The 22,259-nt window shown below is 48.7% G+C and overlaps 2 protein-coding genes across 3 annotated transcripts; one reads left to right on the top strand and one right to left on the bottom strand.

The window, feature by feature from the left end:
- The first annotated feature begins 894 nt into the window (after positions 1-894).
- On the top strand, positions 895-6,341 carry LOC123182097 (UDP-glucuronate:xylan alpha-glucuronosyltransferase 1). Of its 2 annotated transcripts, none has more exons than XM_044594560.1 (5): positions 895-1,254; positions 2,020-2,169; positions 3,619-3,816; positions 4,059-4,696; positions 5,047-6,341. In XM_044594560.1, the coding sequence occupies exons 2-5, from the start codon at positions 2,138-2,140 to the stop codon at positions 6,069-6,071; spliced, it is 1,893 nt and encodes a 630-aa protein (XP_044450495.1). In that variant the 5' UTR covers positions 895-1,254; positions 2,020-2,137; the 3' UTR covers positions 6,072-6,341. The 2 variants fall into 2 exon arrangements, with proteins under 2 accessions (XP_044450495.1, XP_044450496.1); XM_044594561.1 differs by lacking the exons at positions 895-1,254; positions 2,020-2,169 and adding exons at positions 1,276-1,416; positions 1,817-1,872.
- Positions 6,342-6,629: 288 nt separating this feature from the next.
- LOC123182098 (protein trichome berefringence-like 7) lies at positions 6,630-11,591 on the bottom strand. Its single transcript, XM_044594562.1, has 4 exons — positions 10,376-11,591; positions 8,762-8,920; positions 7,514-7,791; positions 6,630-6,986 (listed from the first exon to the last, which is right to left on the bottom strand). Exons 1-4 carry the CDS (start codon positions 11,200-11,202, stop codon positions 6,964-6,966), a joined length of 1,287 nt encoding a protein of 428 aa, XP_044450497.1. The 5' UTR covers positions 11,203-11,591; the 3' UTR covers positions 6,630-6,963.
- Positions 11,592-22,259: the final 10,668 nt, after the last annotated feature.

The raw sequence follows: 22,259 nt of genomic DNA, 5'->3' as shown, positions 1-22,259 counted from the left end.
GTTCATTTTATGTTCAGTCAAGACAATTTCAATTTGGTTGTAAAACTATTTATTAAGGACAATTTTAATTTGGTTGTAAAACTATTTTAATTTTCAGACAAATATTTGGACGTGCAAACTAGTTTTGATGAGAATATGGACATTTTTGGCCCTGATAGGGCAAACGGATGCAGCCGCGCGCTGGCGCACGGCCACCGCATCCCAGGACACGCCCGGACACGACCCCAAATCTCTACCCAAACGGACAGAATCCGAATAAAATGAACGTCCATTTAGGCTCGCGCGCGGTGGAGTTGGCCTGTCGGCCTCCCTTTCCGCCTCCACCGCTCTGTGATTTCGCATTTCCGGCATGCCGTGATCTCGCGTCTGACAGCCGAGGCGTGCCGCAGCGTCCGTCGGATCGCTTGTCAATTTCCGGAAAAATGCGTGGGTCCCGCGGGAATCTCGATGCTTATTCAAGTCCGCCAGATATATCCCTGTCTCTCTGATGTTGCGAACGCCAAGCTGAAAATTAATTTCGAACGTATAGTAATAACTCGGGGCCGCTGTTTGATGCGATGCAGATGGCATTCTTCGTTAACAAACTTCACCAAAGATCTGAGAAGCAATACCTGATTCGGCAGGAAGTCCAGCGGGGCCAACGGCCGCACGCATTGTCAAATTTTGGGTCATCGGTTTCTTGGTACCAAATCCCATCAATCAATCAATCGAAGCTCCTCTCTGTTTTAGATACATGGCGATGGTTACTATTTTCCCGCGGCTTTTAAACAAAAGGTTACGAGCAGTGGCACCTTTTCCCCCCTCTCCCGCTAAGATCTCGGCGGCAAGTTGAAACGTGCGCTCGCCGACCGATTAGCCACCCTCTCCCCTCCCCTCGCGCACAGTACCCCTGGAAGATTTGGGGGCTTGACCCGCCGGCCGTGGTACGTCCGTCCACCAATTAACCGGGAATAAGAGAGGAAACAAGTGATCAGTCGCCATGGTTGCGCGTCGCCACTGTGCAGTGCATCCGCGTCACCGCGCTCTTCCCCGCTGCCCGGCCTACGTGGTATTACTACATTACGGAGTCGCGATTCCATGGTGTATATAAAGGAGCTTTGCCTCGTCCTTCTCCCCTCCTCCTGAGAGCTCCGATTCACCACCACTCGACTCGAGCTCTTCTTTTGCGTGAGTGCGTGTGGAGAGAGAAGAGGAGAGGGGAGCAGCCCGTTTCTCGCCGCCCACCTGCCCTTCGCCGGCTCACCTGCGTCGCGGGTACAGTACCACTGCTCGTCCATGGCGACTCCTCTCTTGCTCTTCTTCTTGGCTCCTTTCATTTGGTTCTGGATTCTAGGCTCTGGCGGAGTTGCTCTTGGGGTCATCCATGGCGACCCCTCCGCGTTCTTCTTGGCTCTTATCGTTCGGTTCTGGAGGGAGGTGCCTTCCGCTGTGGTAGCTTCGTTGGTGCTGGCCATGGCGGTCATTTGTTTGCTCTTCTCGTTTTCGAGAGTTGTTCGCGCCGTTGGTGGCGCCCAGCATTTGCTTGATTCGATTCGTCCGTCGTTGCTCTCTTTCTTTCTTTTTTTTCCTTTTTTTTTGTCAGTGGCGATTACGTTTTTCGTGCTGATCAGCGGCAGTCTGATTGTTGTTTCTCCTCTTCCCGAGCAGAACAGAAAAGAAGAAGAAAACAGCGGATCGTTTTCTTTATTGTTTCCCTGATTTTCTAGGCCGGGTCGTGTCACAGCCATGTTTCCATGCATCGGGTCTCCAACCCCAACCCTCTGCTACTCTGCTCTGCCTTCTATTTTATTTTAAAGTTTTTTTTTTGCTTCCACAGCCCTCGTTAACACTCGGCCCTCTCGGTTCCCTCCCTCTCCTCCCTGTCCGTCCATGGTGTGTGTGTGTTGATCGATGCCATGCCATTACTACTCTCTCTCTCTCTTCCCCTCCATTTTGTTGCGCGCCTTTGGGTCTTGTTTCATGCCGGTGGCCCGCGCGTCTGACATGACATTGACCCCTGTTCTGTTGCTGTGATTGCAGATGAGAAGGAGCGCACCGGCGGCGGCGGCGGCGGCGGCGTGATCCTCTTCGCTCCTCGCTCCGAGCGGAGGAGAGGCGGGAGAAGAGCAAGGACCGAGCGGGGCCCAGCCCAGGCCCAATGGAGCAGCGCCACCGACCGGCCGCGGCCGCGTAAGATTCCCTGCGACCCCGCCCGCCCCGTTTTAATCAATTAATCCAGAGCTCTTTCCCTTTTCTCGTTCCATGGCCGCGCTGCTCTCGCGCTTCGACTGCCCGCCGACGGCGCCACCGCATGCTGCATTAGATCGACCCCAGCGGACCCGACCGCGACGTGTTGCTTCCCCTTTTATTGCTGCCGGCCGGCGGTGGTGTAGTGGTTGGTAGCTGCGCGCCTCGTAATCTCGCATTAAGAGTTAGTTGCCCGATGTTTCTCGCATTGGCGGTGCTCTTCCCCTCCCTGAGCCCCTGCCGCGTTGACCCCCGTGGACTTGGAGGCTGCTCCATGAATTCATCCATGGACGCATCAGCTTCCTTTTAGCTCCTGGCACTGCCGCCGGCGTGTAAGGGGGATGCCGTTGCCGGCCGCTGATTTCAGCATCCTTTGGCTCATCTCCTGTCGGTCTGAACTCTGAACTTCATTTTTAAACGAACACTAGTGTGCAAGGCTCATGAATGAAGGTTCCAAGTTGTGCTTCGCAACTGCGTACCAAGCAGCCAACCATGCTTCCCTGAATTTGATCCGATCAAAGATTTGTCAGCTGTTAGGTACAAAGCCACCCATGTGATCGGCAATAAACTATGGCGACGCTTTCAATCCCTGAAAGATAGGGCTGGAGAACCGCAAAATACGAGTCGGCACACACAAAACTTTGGAGTTTTCCTTGGTGCTGGTGACACTAGTTTCTTTGGGCCTCTCTGCGGATTGGCAAACATTTTTTGGTGCGGCTCCCTTTCGCATCCAGCGATCGGATATACTGCATTTTCATCCCTTTAAAAAGGGCACACTTTTGGACGCTCCAATGGGGACAGTTATGTGTATTTTTTGGCCCATAAAGGGGGGCCAGGCCTATCAGCATTCCACTTATTTTGATTTCTAGCAAAGCTTAAAGGATGATGTGGTAGCACTACCTGTATATAAAAGGATCGCCTCCTCTACTGATTATTAAGAAGAAAGCAGGAGCCAGAAAATGTTGTTTTCTCCTGGTGTACCTGTTGTATCCTTGCGGTTGTTTCTACAGACATCTATGAGAGATTTGCGACGCTGATGCAGCTTGCGTTTGTGCTTCTTGCCTTTTTAGTTAAAGCATAACTGCTTTCCCTTCGAGAGCTCGCCACCTGTGCCCTACAAATCCTAGTTAACCGGCCCAAGATTATGATGAAAATCTTTTCGTCAAAAGATTATGATTGAAAATAAAAGTGAAAAGCAAGAAAATGACATATACTTAGGAACATCATAACCTGTCATGTCAAACAAGAACTAATCAATTATTTTCAATGGTACTCCAACCTAAGAATATTTTTCTTCTGTGCTTTTTCCTATTTTGGACAAGCATAGTTCTTTCGTGTCAGAATTTTTTTGTGATAGCAGTTACTCACTGATCTTATTACTACCTTATGCAGTGATGACACAACTAAGAGAAGGACCACCAAAAGCAAAAGTTTCAAAGATGTCGAGAACTATGAAGTTCTTGTCCTTGAGAAGAACTGCGGTTGCAAGTTCAAATCCTTGCGCTACTTGCTTATAGCTATTGTTTCTGCGACATTTCTTACCCTCCTGACTCCGACGCTGTACGAGCGCCAGCTACAATCAAGTTCTCGGTGAGTATAAATCATTCAAACAAATCTCAGCAAACTATTTGCGACACGTTAAAAGATGACATACGATGATGTATTCCAGTGGCGGAGCTTAGCACAAGTCTGAGGGGGGCGTGCCCCCCCTAGGCAAAACAATGAAGAAATTTTACTATGCAGGGTTTAGATAAGGAAAAATTCAATTCTTTTGCCCGCCACTGATGTAAACTATAACTATTATCTCACGCAAGTTCATGTATGCTTTGCAGGTATGTTGATGTTGACTGGATATGGGACAAAACAAGTGCTGATCCACGATATGTATCATCCGCTGATGTTCAGTGGGCCGATGTATATACAGCTATAGAAGATCTTAGTGCTGGTAACCAAGAGCTCAAAATTGGACTCCTGAATTTTAACAGCACCGAGTATGGCTCTTGGTCGCGCATACTCCCCGAAAGCCATGTTTCGATTATAAGACTTGAGCATGCCAAGGACAGCATTACTTGGCCTAAACTATATCCTGAATGGATAGATGAGGAGGAAGAATCTGAGATACCTTCCTGTCCATCATTTCCAGAGCCTAATGTCCGAAGAGGCGCGTGGTTTGATGTTATTGCTGTGAAACTTCCCTGTACAAGGGTGGCTGGTTGGTCAAGAGATGTTGCAAGGCTTCATTTGCAGCTCTCTGCGGCAAAACTGGCCGTGACCTCTTCAAGAGGCAACCGGAAGGTCCATGTGCTCTTTGTGACGGACTGCTTCCCCATCCCCAACCTCTTCCCCTGCAAGAACCTTGTGAAGCATGAAGGCAATGCTTGGTTGTATAGGCCTGATTTGAAAGCAGTAAGGGAGAAGCTTAGGCTTCCTGTTGGATCATGCGAGCTTGCTATTCCACTTAAAGCAAAAGGTTTGTTGCTTTTTAGTCAATGTTTAGTCTACGTTTCTCATTTCCGTGCACCTGTTCTTCTTTAAAACCAATTAAGATATGCATATCAAGTGACCTAGTATAGTAATGCTCTAGAAAGATGATACCCAGTAGAACTAATTTCAGCAGAAATAGCATCTAATGTTGTCAGAGAAGTTCAACACGTTAAATTTTTTTGGATACTTTTACTAAGGTCTATTCTCTAGGAATGCATATAGAGTGGTCCTTGTTATATTAAGATTAAAATTCAGTAGAATGGGCCCTGTTAGATTTTACATGTTTTCAGCATAAGATTAGAATTCAGTAGATAACATCTATTCTTACTGGTGCAGCAAGACTTTTCTCGGTAGACCGAAGAAGAGAAGCATATGCGACTATACTGCATTCAGCAAGTGAATATGTATGTGGTGCTATCACAGCAGCTCAGAGCATCCGGCAAGCAGGATCAACTAGGGACTTGGTTATCCTTGTTGATAACACCATAAGTGACCACCACCGGAGAGGCTTGGAAGCTGCAGGCTGGAAGGTCAGAATAATTGAAAGGATCAGGAACCCAAAAGCCGAGCGTGATGCCTACAATGAATGGAACTACAGCAAGTTCAGGTTATGGCAGCTGACGGACTACGACAAGATCATATTCATAGATGCTGACCTCCTCATCCTGAGGAATGTGGACTTCCTGTTTGCAATGCCAGAGATCACCGCGACCGGCAACAACGCGACCCTCTTCAACTCCGGCGTCATGGTCATCGAGCCCTCAAACTGCACGTTCCAGCTGCTGATGGAGCACATCAATGAGATCACGTCGTACAACGGCGGTGACCAGGGGTACCTGAATGAGATATTCACATGGTGGCACCGCATCCCGAAGCACATGAACTTCCTGAAGCACTTCTGGGAGGGCGACAGCGAGGAGGCCAAGGCGAAGAAGACCCAGCTGTTTGGCGCCGACCCGCCGAACCTCTACGTGCTTCACTACCTGGGCCTGAAGCCATGGCTGTGCTTCAGGGACTACGACTGCAACTGGAACAACTTCATGATGCGCGAGTTCGCAAGCGACGTCGCGCACAGCCGGTGGTGGAAGACGCACGACAAGATGCCCCGGAAGCTCCAGTCCTACTGCCTTCTGAGGACAAGGCAGAAGGCTGGGCTGGAGTGGGACCGGAGGCAGGCGGAGAAGGCGAACCTGGAGGATGGGCATTGGCGGCGGAACATCACCGATCCGAGGCTCAAGACCTGCTTCGAGAAGTTTTGCTTCTGGGAGAGCATGCTGTGGCACTGGGGCGAGGCGAAGAACCAGACGAAGAGCATCCCCGCGCCGGCGACGCCTGCGACGATGAGCTTGTCAAGTTCGTGAGCTGTGTAGATAGCCCGAGATATTTATACAGAAGAAAAGCTTCATCATATGTATAGCACCGTACCTGCATAGCAGCAGCTTGTATAGGTAGCTATGCTTAGGGCCTTCCCCACACAAATACAAACCCTCCTCTGTTGCCGTCCTCCTGGCTGCAGCTCTCATCTGGCAGCCTTGGTGGTGGCCAACAATTCTTTTGGGTTGGTTTAGCTAATAAGTTATCTGTGTATGTAAATTCTCTTACTAAGAACACGGAATGTTTTTTCACGACAAGGAAAGCTAATGGCAGTGGTACTCTCTCCCGTTCCAAATTATTGAAGTTCTAATTTTGTTCTAACTCAAACTTCTTTAAGTTTGCCCAAGTCCATACAAAAATATATCAACATGTTTGACATATTCCTGCGCATCAACTGAATTCCATACCCAGAAATTTAACTTGGTAGTTTGGAGCAAATCATATCCCTGGGCACCAACTGATCGTTATACCGTGTCCAGAATTTAACTATGTACAGGTCAGTGGGAAAAAAAACATACGTAGGTACAAACTTTTTGCGCTCGTCATGACAAAGAACATATATATATATATTTATACAACGTGTGATGTGAGCTGTTAGTACATACAGACTGAAGCACATGTTTTCACAACGTATAAATTGAATCGAAAGAAGCATGCACAAAATGTGATGCTTTCTTTTCATCGACAGTCTGAAGGACCGATACAAAATCTACACCTCGGAATGAATGCATCACCTTGTACAAGAGAGAAAAGAATGCAGAGGTCCAGTTAAACCAACTATCATACTGAGCTATTTCCAGGGCATGTGTTGCTCTTCTATAGCTGACAAAACCGAAGATGGGAATGTACGTACGGGGCAAAAGACGAAAAAAGAGTCAGTCACCCTGCCATCTTTCGCCAACCTGTAGATTTCAGACATGAAGAAAGGTCAACTCATCATCCAATAACAATGAACATGTTCAACTGCATCGGTACAATTTAATGATCAAGCTTTATACTCTTGGAGTAAAATTTTCTGAAGCACTACCAAAGATACAGTCGATAAGAGTCACTTGGTCATTTGACATTTTCTGAAGCACTACCAAAGGTACAGTGGATAAGAGTCACTTGGTCATCTGACTTCCTTCACTAGGTTATCATGGGGTTAACTATAATATTCTACACCATCTGCTTTGAGTATGAGTGTGAATTCTTTGGTCATGTGACCCATTGTGGTTGTGTATAATTGACAAATGTTTATTCGTTGTATATGAAGTCTCGGAAATTTTATATCACTGCAGATGCAGTGGATGGAAAAGGGATAAACTGAACACTGTCATTATGAGAGAGCAACCTGTGATATGGATTTTTCTCTCTCTAGCAATATACACCATTTTGCTTCTAGTAGTCAAAGAAATGAAGATACACATTGGCATAAATGCAAACTCACCATTTGTAAAAAGGTATGAAAATACTAGTTCATTCCAAGCATCTGGAACTCCAGGGAGACACCAGTGACTGCAATCAAGTATAGTGGGAGGATAACTCCAAGCGCCAACATGAGCATCTGTTCTGAAGGCACCCATCAAAGTTACATTTAGAACAGTAATTGGAACATTCATGCTCGCCACAACATCACCAAGTATATCCCCAAGCTCACTCTTGTCATTTCCTTTTGCCTCAGGTGAAGGCTTTTCTGTAACTTCACATATCGTTTGGTTCAAGTCACTGTAACATGGGACAAGTTTTTGTTAGTTCTTAGAGAAAAGATACAGCATAGCAAGGAAAGAATTATGAGAACAGGAGAAATGAAGATAGTATTCTGCAAACAGTATTCAACTACTTGAAGTGGTGTAACCAGATGGTGGACCCAATGCAATAGAATCACAATTTGATCCTGGAACCTTAAGGAATATTCAAACACAAGATTCTCAGTGAAACTGTGCAGACACGTGATGTCCCCTCTTGCTCCAGAATAAAACATACTATCATAACAACGAGTTTCTTCAATTGATATAATGAAGTGTATGAAATAATTTTGAGTCAGGGACATCTGTAGCCTAATATCCGTTGCTAATCTTACATGTTCCCTCAAACATTAAATAAAAGAAGAAAAGGCTATTCCTTATACACAGAGTTGGGATTCGGTGAAATCAAGTTGCTATATATGCCTCGGTGGAGTTCAAAGAGCCACGTCTGTATCGACAATGTATAACAGAGTGTAAATTCAAAATTGGACAGATGACATATGGAATGCATTTTTTGGTTAAATTGACAGAGATATCAGCCACATAAGTATTTGATACCATACTAATTAAACCGGTGCAATTATCTACCTCCCTACTATTCAAGTTAGGTAATATCAACTAATAGGATTTTAGTTTAGACAGGTGTCTTACTTAGATATTTTGGACCTTGTGGTGTTTGGACGCAGATAAAGATCGTCAACACCTAAATTCTATATATAATGTAAAGATATTTCTGTTCACTATCATATATCAGACAATCATAAATGATTTGTATCCTTTTCTAACAATTACAAAAATAAATCAAAACATTTTTCACAAAGTTTCTTATGATTAAACTGCCTGCACAGTATACTAAATCTAAATATAACTTCAAATTATACTGACGAAACAGAAAGTAAAGGCTGTACGCAAGAGAAGAACTCTCTCTGTATGTCTATAATAAAACACACCTCCAATGAGATGGCTCATATGTGCGGAAGAACACATGTGTTCGGTTTAGATCAACTCTTTTTTCCACCCAAGAAGCCCAAGTCTGCAGTGCCATCCTGAAAGCAGCATCAATGGTTGTACCTAGTTTGAGAGCACGTCCAGCCTGAAAATAGCAACCCCTGTTGGGAAGAACAAGTCAGATCAAACTCGGACGTCGAACAAACTAGGATACTCTTAAGTTTGATTTAATTCACATATGTAAATAATGATGAATATGATTAAGAGAGGGAAAAAAAGGTTGTGCTAGTAGTCAATGAGTTGATGTAAGAACAAGGAAATACTAACTTGGGTAATTGTGTGCTAGTTTTTGGCCAAATATCACAAAAACTATGTAATGTACCCACAATCACCAGAGACTAGCTAACCACTAACTTGAAAAAGAAAAGCATGCTGAATGGAAGACACATAACATCCAGCAAACAGCATCTGCTAAGTCATCACCTGTTCATATTGTCAATTAGCAATGCCATTACCATTAGCCCCTGCTTAACCAATGTCACGCCCATGCCTGTGATGAGCAGGAAGATAGGCTAGGGGCACGACACTGTTTTGCAGCTTTATGCTCAGGTTGGCATAAAAGAAGCTTAGTGAAGGACAATAATAAGGTAAAAATGTTGGGAAACTGAAGAAGGGTGAGGGGGTGGATCACGGCTAGTGGAACTAGCGCTAAGGTTTGTAAGAGGACCTTTATGAGGTAGATCAACTGGGGAGGGTAATGTGATATGCATGAAGGGATGTCTAATCGTAAATTTTTCCCTGTCTTACTATCTCTTGATTGGTTCTTCCATTAACACATTATGTTCCCTCTGACTTATTAGCACAACTCATCCCATCCCAGTACCAAATTTGCTGTTCATATTCGCACCTAAGCGGCATCTTGCTGTTAGAATAGAATATGAGTAACCATGGTATTGCTATTTTCCTCTCGTTTCCATGATTTTAGAACCATGGCATTGCTAGAATATGAAAATAATTGGTGTCTTACTGTTAGAACAGGATATGAGTATAACCGTGACATTGTCATTTTCCTCTCATTTCCATGTATACATTTGATTTGAGGTGCATAGAAGCAAGAGCTGAGTTAGGCTCAAGCTTGCAGTTGTTGTGTTTCTCGCTGTACTTATTTTTTTAAGTTGATATCAGAAAGAAGTTGTACAAAATCATATTAATCTGCTAAGTAAAAGTGAATTAAATGTTTTTCCTCTCAAATTTCATCTCATATGTTCAGGAATGCAGATACATATTTGTTTGCAACTTGATAGGGAAAAAAACAGGTAGCCAAACACCCAGTTACCTAAAACAAACTTAACCAAATTCATAATCCACAGTGATGGCAAATGGATCCTTGGGATACAAATACTTAAAGTAGGAAACATCATTGAAATGGAGTTTGTATTACCTATTCATACTGGTTTTTGTGCCCAATTCAACTAATTACATATACACACGCATTAAATACGATTTTAATGAAATATGAGAAGATGAACAAGATACTTACAGTACTGAAAACACACATTTATCATGGTTAGAATTAGAACTAAACGAGCATAGCAAAACAGAGCAAGAAATCTTACGTATTAAACAATTTGGTGGGAGTCCACCAGTGGCCGGTGTTGAAAATCAGAACATCGGCGTTCACCCATTTCCGACTGATATTATCCATCTTGTCCAGCCTCAGAGTCGATTTGACCCTCTTGGGCGCATGCCTGGGCGCAGGGCGCTGCTCGACAAGGAACACGGACCGGAAGAACTCCACGGTGAGGTCGAAGGACGCAAACTTCACACCCAGGAACCGTATGGTCTTGCTGATCTCGTTCCCGTTCACCTCGTAGACGGTCTTGGGATCCTCCACCCCGGGCATGAGCATGCAGATGAAGGACTCCCACTGTGTGCGGCTCATGGAATCCCCGACGAAGACGACACGCTTCCCCCTGAGCCGCTCAAGCGCGGCGCTGGCGGTGAACCTCGGCACGTCGCAGCGGCGCGGCCTCCACCGCCATTTGAGGTAGCCGGTGTCCTCCCTGCCATTGGCCAGGCAGTTGAACCCCTTCTCCGCGAAGGGGCACTCAGAGCTGTTGTAGAGCGGGTAGGTAGCGTCGGGGACCCAGTTGCCGTCGAACACGTCGCACGCCCCGAGGTCCTCCCCGACGAACCCGGCCACGGCCTGGCTCCGCCCCAGGTAGCGGAGGACGTAGAGGTAGAGCGCGCAGGAGAGCGCGAGCGCCACGGAGGCGACGGAGAAGGCGAGGGCGACTCGCTCCAGCGACGGGCCCGAGGCCCCCCACCACCTGCGCTGCGCCGCCGCCGCCGCGGACACCCTCGGGCTCCCGGGCAGGGCGCCGCCGCCGCCCCTCTGAGCGGCGCGACCCGAGCCGCTCCGGCTAGTGCTGGCGCTCACCATCTCCCGCCCGCCGCCAGATCTCCCATCCCTTGACCCGCCAAATCGGCCCGCCTCGCCGGAGTGGAACCGTGCGGAGACCAGACCACCCCACGTCGGCACCGCCCTGGGGAGGAGAGGTCTCCGCGCGCGTGGTGGCGGTGGCGGTGGCGCGAGTTGACTCGCAAACTTGGTATAAACCTCACGGCGGGGAGTCCCCGGCACGGCGAGGGGGAGGCGGTTGCTGGCTCGGGCGGCGGGTAGGGAGGGCGGGTGCGATCTGCGGCTGCTGTCACTGACGTGTGGGGTTTGGAGTTTGGGTGGCCCGCGTGGCCGGGAGCGAAGTGGAGATGCGGGGGGCACGTTGGTGCCGCTGCTGTGTTGTGTGCGCGATACGGGGCGCGCAGAAGGCTTCTGTAATTGGCCGATCTGCGCTCGTACGGAGTAGCAGTTTTATTACTCTTTCTGTTGCGGGAAGAATACTCGAACGGACAGCTTGCCCACCTGATGTGAACCTTTTTGGTGCTCCGATTATCATTCCTCGCTTCTACTAATATTTTTCTGCTCTATCTACAGGTTTGATCGGCAGGTACGGACGACCACCCACAGACGAGAGAGGCATAAGAAAAGAAAATGGAGATTGCCGGACTGTGATACTGCAAAGGATTCTCCGTGACAGCAGCAAACAACTGAGATGTGTTTTCCTCGCTGGATGGATAAAATACTTTAATGTTGTCAAGTAGGACTTTGGTTGCACCTGCATACTGGTAGTGCATTGCTGGCTGCCTTTTTGTTCACCGGTTTTTTTCTTCAGGGTAAAGGAGATTTTTATTTCATAATTGCTGGCTGCCTTTTTGTTCACCGGTTTTTTTCTTCAGGGTAAAGGAGATTTTTATTTCATAAGATCACTGTGTTACAGTCGAGACGCCACACAACCGCGGGGGGGGGGGGGGGGGGGGTGCTGAGTGTAACCACTTTATCAGTACTACTGTCGATGCGGCTATAGTTGGTCAATCGATGTTTAACTCTATTTTGACTGGTGAATTTTCTATGGAATAAACTCCCTTCCTCATATCAAGTCTTTAATCTCCAATGTGAGGTGTCCGTATGCCGAGCGATTTAGTCCATCACTTGATAATATAGATAGCGCTTCAGAGAAATCCGACTGGACAACGATTGAGAGTTTCGGCCATCCCTTGCATGAGAGCAGGAACTTCTGCCTCCAAAGAATCATTGCAACGGAAGATAAAGCGATAAGCGGCACAAATGACACTCCCAGCATCATCTCTGAGAACCATACTTGCAGCCTACGAACCATCTGACTCCATGAAGGAGCCATCGGCAGAGAGAGCGGCATATCCGGCCGACAGGGCGACCACGGCGGTTCAAGCGCACAGGTCTTCTCCTCAGGAGCCACTATCTCGCTATGTGCTGGCATTTTATACCTGTAATAATTCCTTCGAAGAAAAGTGACGCGCCAACTTAACAGGCATGTACATTCGCAAAAAAAAGGCATGTAGTAATTGTGAGGGAATTCCACGGTTGTATCAATGGGAGGTACTTCCTTGTCATGAGTTTGGTATGTACATACTTACCAACTACGGCAGACGTGCATAAGAACCATGTCGCGAACATCATCAGAACACCCCATGAGGATATGCAGGAGCCATTCCTTCCCGGTATTCAACAATTGATCATCACTTGGTAATAGCCATCCAAATTGCATGTTCACCCCAAGCACTTCTATCATGATTGCATGTGATCGAGGCATGGAAGGTCCCTTCCTCCTCCATGCCACATAGAGGACACACTCCTCGTTTGGACATGTGCCGGTATACTTTGCATTGTGAAGTAGGCAAAGCTCCTGAAGCAACCTTTCAAGCTGAAAATTTCACTTATTATGGAAAACCCAAGACATTCATATACAGTTCCAAATAGATCTTGCACCATTTAAATTTTACATCACTTGAAGTGTGTCATTATAAAGTGTTTCGCTCATCATTGTAAAGTGCTGCTTCTACAAAAAAGAAGAAGAAGAGAGAGACCAAATAAAAGATGCACCATGGAGGTGCCACAGAAAAAGAGAAAGAAAAAGTGAGGATGGGAGAAGGAGCAACGCCATCATCCTTTTTAGTACATTTGTGCTTCAAAGTAGCACCATTTCATGCATTGTAGATTGGACAGTTTCATGAGCATCATGTATTTATACTAATGGGGAAATTACATTAAAGAACTTGGCTTGTATATTCCAATGACGAGCGTCGCCAAATGCTTGAGGTCTTAATGAGCAAGCAAGTTGGATGCATCATCACCAAGTTGTATATTCCAATGACGAGCATCGCCAAGTTGTATATTCCAATGACGAGCATCGCCAAAAATCTGAAGAACTTTCCCGGAAACCCTAAGTCTCTGGCGACTAGGGTTCGGCGGACCTGACAGCGCCTGCAGATCTGATCAGCGGGGCGCACCGGAGTTCCACCGGAGGATGGCGACACCTTCCGGAAGCGGCAGCGGGGCGGCGGCGGAGACGCTGTCGCCGAGGACTGCTAGGGCGCGCCTGGAGGAGCAACTCGGGAAGCTTGACATCACGGAAGAAGAAGCGACGCCCCTGGTGCTAGATGATCGCGTTGAGGGGGCGCCAGAGAAGTGGATGGTGGTAGGGAAGATCTTACATCGCAATATTCTCCACATCAACACCATCTCGAACGCCCTCCGACCTGCATGGGGTAACCCTAAGGGTCTAGTCTTCCGTATAGTGGGAGAAAACAAGTTTGTTGCGGAGTTCACGACGAAACGAGATAGAGATTGTGTATGGGACGGATCCCCATGGCACATAAACAAGAACGCGGTCATACTATCTAAATTTGACGACTGCATGTGCCTGTCGGAGCTCAAGTTCGACAAGCTGAAGGTCTGGGCTCGTGTTGGTAACCTTCCTTTCAATCTGCGAGATGAATCATGGTGTAAGGCAATAGCAAAACATATTGATAAGGGGGCCAGTTCGATCCACTTCGATCATGGGGGAGGCTACCTTTGCGCTCGCGTCACTCTGGACATAGCCAAACCACTGCGAAGATGGATTTTGATCAATTCTGCAAGGAGAGGTACTACAGACCCGTATGATATTCAGTATGAAACTATACCTCACTTTTGCTTCTCATGTGGCCGGTTGGGGCACTCCGGTGCTCTGCCCGACTCCTGGTACAAGAGATGAGAATGGCGATTTGCCGTTCGGTAAAGGCTTGCGGCTACCAGAAGAGAAAAGGAGAGTTGCTTCGTCTGAGGGCTCCTCGAAGCCTCGACAAGCCAAATCGAGCAAGAACGACACAAAGAATTCTAGAAATGCAGCCGATGGAGGTGTCAAGGTGAACTCCCCTGTGAAACGCAACCCAGCTCCAAAACGCAAGGGGGGACCCCCAAACCAAGTCTACTGCAGAGTTGAAGTCCCACTCTTGACAAATCATGCGGCAAATGATGTTGGTGGGGGGAGCATATAGTTGCGGGTATTCCCAAGGATGGAGAGGACATTGAGGACGATGGTACAGTGAGAGAACCAAAGAAGAAGAAACCCATGCCTACCAATTCTAACAATTCGGCAGAGGCTGCTTGACAGCCCTAACCGTCCCAATGATATGCTTAAGCAGGAACTGCCAGGGCTTGGGAACCCCGAGGTAGTTCGAGAGCTTCGCAGTGTTGTGAAGCAAGAAGGACCTGCTCTGGTTTTTGTTATGGAAACAAAGATCCGAGGGAAACGTGTCAAGAGACTTGATACGTCCATTTTGCATCATGCTTTTATATTGATATTTATTGCATTATGGGCTATTATTACACATTATATCACAATACTTATGCCTATTCTCTCTTATTTTGCAAGGTTTACATGAAGAGGGAGAATGCCGGCAGCTGGAATTCTGGACTGGAAAAGGAGCAAATATTAGAGACCTATTCTGCACAACTCCAAAAGTCCTAAAACTTCACAGAGCATGTTTTTGGAATGTATAAAAAATATTGGGCGAAGAAAGTACCAGAGGGGGGCCACCAGCCAGCCACAATGGTGGAGGGTGCGCCCTACCCCCTAGGCGCGCCCCCCGACCTGGTGGGCCCCCTGACAGGCCTCCAGTGCCCATCTTTGGCTATATGGCGTCTTCCACCCTGGAAAAAAATCAAGAAGAAGCTTTTGGGACGAAGCGCCACCGTCTCGAGGGGGAACCTGGGCAGAACCAGTCTAGGGCTCCGGCGGAGCTGTTCTGCCGGGGAAACATCCCTCCGGGAGGGGGAAATCATCGACATTGTCATCACCATCGATCCTCTCTTCGAGAGGGGGTCAATCTCCATCAACATCTTCACCAGCACCATCTCCTCGCAAACCCTAGTTCATCTCTTGTATTCGATCTTGGTCCCAAAACCTCAGATTAGTACCTGTGGGTTGCTAGTAGTGTTGATTACTCCTTCTAGTTGATTGTGACGCCCGGATAATTAAGCTACAGTAAACCTCTGTTAACGATGCCACGTCACCATGATCACTTTACTTAATCTCGGGTTAGTTCAAAAAACCGATTCAAAATTCAAATTCAAATTCAATTACTAAGTGAAATTCAAAATTTCACAAACATGAAATCTAAAATGTTCATCATGTGGCTAATAATCATTTGTTACTATTGGTGGTGAACCAACATTTTTATAAGGTGTTTCACTGCCCTAAACTAAATAAAACAATGTCCTAGCCGATAATTTAATTGCCTTTCTAATTGGTAAAAATACTAAACTACTTTATTTTGGTGCCAAGCTAATTATAGCAGTGACCTAAGTTAAATTGGTATTTTAGGTGCAAGATTAGTTTTTATAAAACTATTTTGCTTTCTGAAAATAAAAGAAAACAGAAAAGTTAAAAAAATGTAAAAGAAGAGGTGAGAGAGAGAGATCCACCCCCTGCCCTGGGCCTTAGCCGGCCGAATCGGTCCAGCGGCCCAGCACCTCCCCCCTCCCTTTGTCGTCTTCCCCCTCCTCTTCTGTTCAACCGACCGAGGGCGCACGCCCCTCGCCGTCCCCGCCTGACCTGCTCGCCGCCCCACGCCGCCACATCGCCGAGGGGATAAGGACGAGTCCCCTAGGCCTCGTCGACAACCCTCGAGATCTTTCTCCCCCGCCTGCTCCTCTCCCTCGCTTTTCCATCTCGCCCGAACACCATCATCGCCGCCGTTCGCCATTAACGCGGCCACCATGCTCCCCGCGCTTCGCCGAGGAGTCCAACAGCTCCGCCTGCTTCCTCTACTCCATCTCTGACCAAGGGTTCGAGCTCGGCGCCACCACAGCCCCGGAATCGAGTTCTTCCGCGCCTACGGTCGCCGGCGCTCCTCCGCCGATTGCCGACGCCCTGCTGCTCCTAAGCCACCACCGTGGCCTCCGTGTGCCTCCCCGGTGAGTAGTCTCTCCTTTCCCCTCTCTCAGCGCTGCTCGTAGATGCCCGTAGCCGCCACTTCCATTTTCACCCGAGCTTTACTCCGCCGCGGTGCTCGTCGCCGTCGCTACCGACGATAAAGTGCTCAACCGAGCTCGTAGTCGTGCTCCGGGCACCTCTAGGACCCCGTCGGACCCCTCTTTTGGGCATGTCGCAGCCTCTGTCGTTGTTCGCGATGACACCAGAACACCGACGTCTGCCACGGTCGACACCGCCGTCGATGTAGCGCGCCACTCCGGTCGAGTTAGCCCACGGGACCGACGTGGATCGATGCGGCGTCGGACGCTCGATCGAACGCGCCTAGCCGCACCTCTCCCCGTGCCCCGTAGCGTTTTTCGGGCGAAGTCCGACGATGCTCCGCCGCGGAGATGGTCGCCGGCGTGTCTCCGGCGCCGCCCGCCAACGTGGCCCTCCGGGCCCCACCTCACAGCCACTAAACACGGGCCCCAGGGCCCCCCCTTGACTTGTTGACCGCGGTCAACGTGCTGACTGGGTGGCCCCCAGTCACTGACATGCGGGCCCCCCCTCTGTTAATTAGTCTAACAATTGTTTTTATAAATAAAATTAATTTGTTAGATTAAACACTCACTGACATATGGGGCCCACCCCTCTAATTAGACTGTTAGTTTAGTTTAAATTACTGTTAGACTAACAGAGGCTGACATGTGGGTCCCACTGGACCCACCTGTCTGGTTTGACTGGTCAGCCGACCTGTTGGCCTGCTGACGTCAGCGTTACCTCATGCTGACATCATAATTCATTTTTGCTAAATTCAGATAATTCCAGAAATTCAAATAATCTTTGAAAATTCATATCTTTTAAACCGTAACTCGGATGAAAATGTTTTCTACATGAAAGTTGCTCAGAACGACGAGACGAATCCGAATACGCAGCCCGTTCGTCCACCACACATCCCTAACCTATCGAACTCGCAACTCCCCCCCCTCCGGTTCATCTGTCCGAAAACGCGAAACACCGGGGATACTTTCCCGGATGTTTCCCCCCTTCGCCGGTATCACCTCCTACCACGTTAGGGCATACCTAGCACCGCGTTTTGCCTCCTTATGTTTTGTGATGCTTTGTTTGCTCCGTATTTACTGTTTCTTCCCCCTCTTCTCTCCGGTAGACTACGAGACCGACACTGCTGCTGCCCAGTTCGACTACGGAGTTGACGACCCCTCCTACTTGCCAGAGCAACCAGGCAAGCCCCCCCCCCTTGATCACCAGATATCGCCTATTCTTCTCTATACTGCTTGCATTAGAGTAGTGTAGCATGTTACTGCTTTCCGTTAATCCTATCCTGATGCATAGCCTGTCATTGTTGCTACAGTTGTTACCCTTACCTGCTATCCTACTGCTTAGTATAGGATGCTAGTGTTCCATCAGAGGCCCTACATTCTTGTCCGTCTGCCATGCTATACTACTGGGCCGTGATCACTTCGGGAGGTGATCACGGGTATATACTTATATACTCTATACATGACACATGTGGTGACTAAAGTCGGGTCGGCTCGTTGAGTACCCGCAAGTGATTCTGATGAGGGGGCTGAAAGGACAGGTGGCTCCACCCCGGTAGAGGTGGGCCTGGGTTCCTGACGGCCCCCGACTGTTACTTTGTGGCGGAGCGACAGGGCAGGTTGAGACCACCTAGGAGAGAGGTGGGCCTGGCCCTGGTCGGCGTTCGCGGTTACTTAACACGCTTAACGAGATCTTGGTATTTGATCTGAGTCTGGCCATTTGGTCTATACGTACTAACCATCTACGTGGGAGTAGTTATGGGTATCCCGACGTCGTGGTATCAGCCGAAGCTCTTTTGACGTCAGCAACTAAGTGGCGCGCGCCGCATTGGACCATAAGCTTGCGCTTGTATTAAGGGAGCTAGGTCTGCTTCCGGCCGCGTACGCAACATGCAGGTGTGCATAGGGCGATGGGCCCAGACCCCTGCGCGCATAGGGTTAGACCGGCGTGCTGACCTCTCTGTTGAGCCTAGGTGGGGCTGCGACGTGTTGATCTTACGAGGCCGGGCATGACCCAGAAAAGTGTGTCCGGCCAAATGGGATCGAGCGTGTTGGGTTATGTGGTGCACCCCTGCAGGGAAGTTTATCTATTCGAATAGCCGTGTCCCTCGGTAAAAGGACGACCCGGAGTTGTACCTTGACCTTATGACAACTAGAACCGGATACTTAATAAAACACACCCTTCCAAGTGCCAGATATAACCCGGTGATCGCTCTCTAACAGGGCGACGAGGAGGGGATCGCCGGGTAGGATTATGCTATGCGATGCTACTTGGAGGACTTCAATCTACTCTCTTCTACGTGCTGCAAGATGGAAATGGCCAGAAGCGTAGTCTTCGACAGGACTAGCTATCCCGCTCTTATTCTGGCATTCTGCAGTTCAGTCCACCGATATGCCCCTTTACACATATACCAATGCATATGTAGTGTAGCTCCTTGCTTGCGAGTACTTTGGATGAGTACTCACGGTTGCTTTTCTCCCTCTTTCCCTTTTTCTATACCGGATTGTCGCAACCAGATGCTGGAGTCCAGGAGCTAGAGATCCCGAGGATGATTCTACATGGAGTTAGGCTTCGAGGAGTAGTTAGGAGGTCCCAGGCAGGAGGCCTTGCCTTTTCGATCGTTGCTACTTTTGTGCTAGCCTTCTTAAGGCAAACTTGTTTAACTTATGTCTGTACTCAGATATTGTTGCTTCCGCTGACTCGTCTGTGATCGAGCACTTGTATTCGAGCCCTCGAGGCCCCTGGCTTGTATTATGATGCTTGTATGACTTATTTATGTTTTAGAGTTGTGTTGTGATATCTTCCCGTGAGTCCCTGATCTTGGTCGTACACATTTGCGTGCATGATTAGTGTACGGTCAAATCGGGGGCGTCACATTGATGCTAGTTGGTTTATTCGGTGGAAGATCATATGTTCATATCCTTAATGATAATTAACACTCCTCTGATTATGATTATTAATATGCTTTGTGAGTAGTTACGTTTGTTCCTGAGGACATGGGAGAAGTCTTGTTATAAGTAATCATGTGAATTTGGTATTCGTTCGATATTTTGATGAGATGTATGTTGTCTCTCCTCTAGTGGTGTTATGTGAACGTCGACTACATGACACTTCACCATTATTTGGGCCTAGGGGAAGGCATGGGGAAGTAATAAGTAGATGATGGGTTGCTAGAGTGACAGAAGCTTAAACCCTAGTTTATGCGTTGCTTCGTAAGGGGCTGATTTTGATCCATATGTTTCATGCTATGGTTAGGTTTACCTTAATTCTTCTTTCGTAGTTGCGGATGCTAGCGAGAGGGGTTAATCATAAGTGGGAGGCTTGTCCAAGGAAGGGAAGCACCCAAGCACCGGTCCACCCACATATCAAATGATCAAAGTAACGAATGTGAATCATATGAGCATGATGAAAACTAACTTGACAACAATTCCCATGTGTCCTCGGGAGTGCTTTGCTTTATATAAGAGTTTGTCCAGGTGAGGGAGTCCTGGATTATGGGGTCCCCGGGCATCCGGGCTATGTGATATGGGTCGGACTGATGGGCCGTGAAGATACAAGATAGAAGGCCTTCCCCCGTGTCCGGATGGGACTCTCCTTTGCGTGGATGGCAAGCTGGGCGTCCGGGTGTGTAGTTTCCTTTCTCTGTAAACTGACTTTGTATAACCCTAGGCCCCTCCGGTGTCTATATAAACCGGAGGGTTTAGTCCATAGAGGCCATCATAATCATACAGGCTAGACATCTAGGGGTTAGCCATAACGATCTCGAGGTAGATCAACTCTTGTAACCCCTATACTCATCAAAGTCAATCAAGCAAGAAGTAGGGTATTACCTCCATCAAGAGGGCCTGAACCTGGGTAAACATCGTGTCCCCTTTGTCTCCTGTTACCTTCGATCCTCAGACGCACAGTTCGGGACCCCCTACCCGAGATCGGCCGATTTTGACACCGACATTGGTGCTTTCATTGAGAGTTCCACTGTGCCGTCGACAGAAGGTTCGATGGCTCGTTCGATCATCAACGATGATGCCGTTTCCGGGGAAACTTTCCTCCCTGGCCAGATTTTCATATTCAGCGACTTCGTTCTGTGTGCCAACTCGATTGGCCACCTTGAACAGATCGACAGCTACGCCCCTGGTCATCAGATCAGTTTCGGGAACCTAAATTATGTCGCTGGCATCCGAGGAGACTTGATCTTCGAAGGGTTTGTGGCCTCGACTTCTGCTCTGGCCTTAGATCCGGAGCAAACTACCGGGTCTGAAGACGGGAGTATGGAACCCACCAGACTCTCTACAATTATGAAGCTCGTTACCGTAGATCCAGAGGGGGCGTCGTCACTGGCAAGCCCGGAGTCAAACTGGGCTCCCCCTGTCATTGGAAAGCCGGACTCCCCCCGGGCACTAGCTCCGAATCTCGAGGTCCGTGCTAAGTAAACATGGCCAGGAGGCTTCCGCCCTGCCTAGCTCCGCGGTCCTTCGCTTCCCCGTCGAAACCTCACTCTTAAACGAGGCTCTAGACTTGATGTGGTCCCTCGCCATTACGAGGGATCGCCCCCGAACTATGCCCAGCCCGGACTAGGGGCTGAGAGCAGGGAATTTTACGTCCCACCCACCACCCACTTCATAGCCACTTTGGAAGATTTAACCGACATGCTGGACGCCTCCGAAGACATCGACGGCATGAACGACGATGCCGGAGACGAACAAGGCCAAGACCCGCCGTTTACCGGACGTTGGATGGCCACCTCCACATATGATGTGTATATGGTGGACACACCCAAAGAGGATGACGGCGACGACAGGAAGGATCCGGTTGAGGACAAGCCTGCTGAGGCACCTCCAAAGCGTCGACGTCAGCGGCGCCGCTCAAAATCGCGCCGTGAAAAAGACAGCAACACCGGCACCGGAGACAATAACACTCCAGAGAACGCCGAAGACCCCAAAGCCCCCATCGAGCCAACATCCGAACAGGATGAATGGGAGGAAGAGCAAGTTAACCCTGACGATCCGGTCGGGAACGAGGACTCGGAGGATAGTAACTATCTACCAATCTCCGAGGATGATGTGAGCCTTGGCGACAAAGACTTCATCGTGCCAGAGGAACCACTCGAGCAGGAGTGCTTTAAGCGCCAGCTAATCGCTACTGCGAGAAGCCTAAAAAAGAAGCAGCAACAGCTCCAAGCCGAACAGGATACACTCAACGACCGATGGACCCAAGTCCTAGCTGCCGAAGAGTATGGCCTTGAACGCCCAGCAGAGAGTTGTCCGAAGCGTCAGCTACTACCACAATTTGACGACGAGGCCCTCGAGCCCATACCGTCAAGACATGACCGTGCTGATGAACCAGACCAGCCACCACGCGGGCGAGATAAACCGGCCACCTATGCAGAACACCAACCCGCACTACCTCGCCGTAGAGGCAGAGAGACAGCGGCTCCAGGATACACCTACGACCTACGACAGGACCTGGAAAATAGAGCAGGCCAAGCCAAAATCAATCTATGGATCAAGGGGGCGTGCCCCAGCGCGAGAAGACGACCATCAGGCCTGGCGCGATAGGCACAACCTCACCCGGGCCAAAAACCGCATACGGACTTCATCCAAACTAC

The sequence above is a fragment of the Triticum aestivum genome, chromosome 1D (assembly GCF_018294505.1).
Source record: "Triticum aestivum cultivar Chinese Spring chromosome 1D, IWGSC CS RefSeq v2.1, whole genome shotgun sequence".
NCBI lineage: Eukaryota > Viridiplantae > Streptophyta > Magnoliopsida > Poales > Poaceae > Triticum > Triticum aestivum.
The sequence above is the reverse complement of the archived record's forward strand: the minus strand, read 5'-3'. Positions and strand labels throughout refer to the sequence as shown.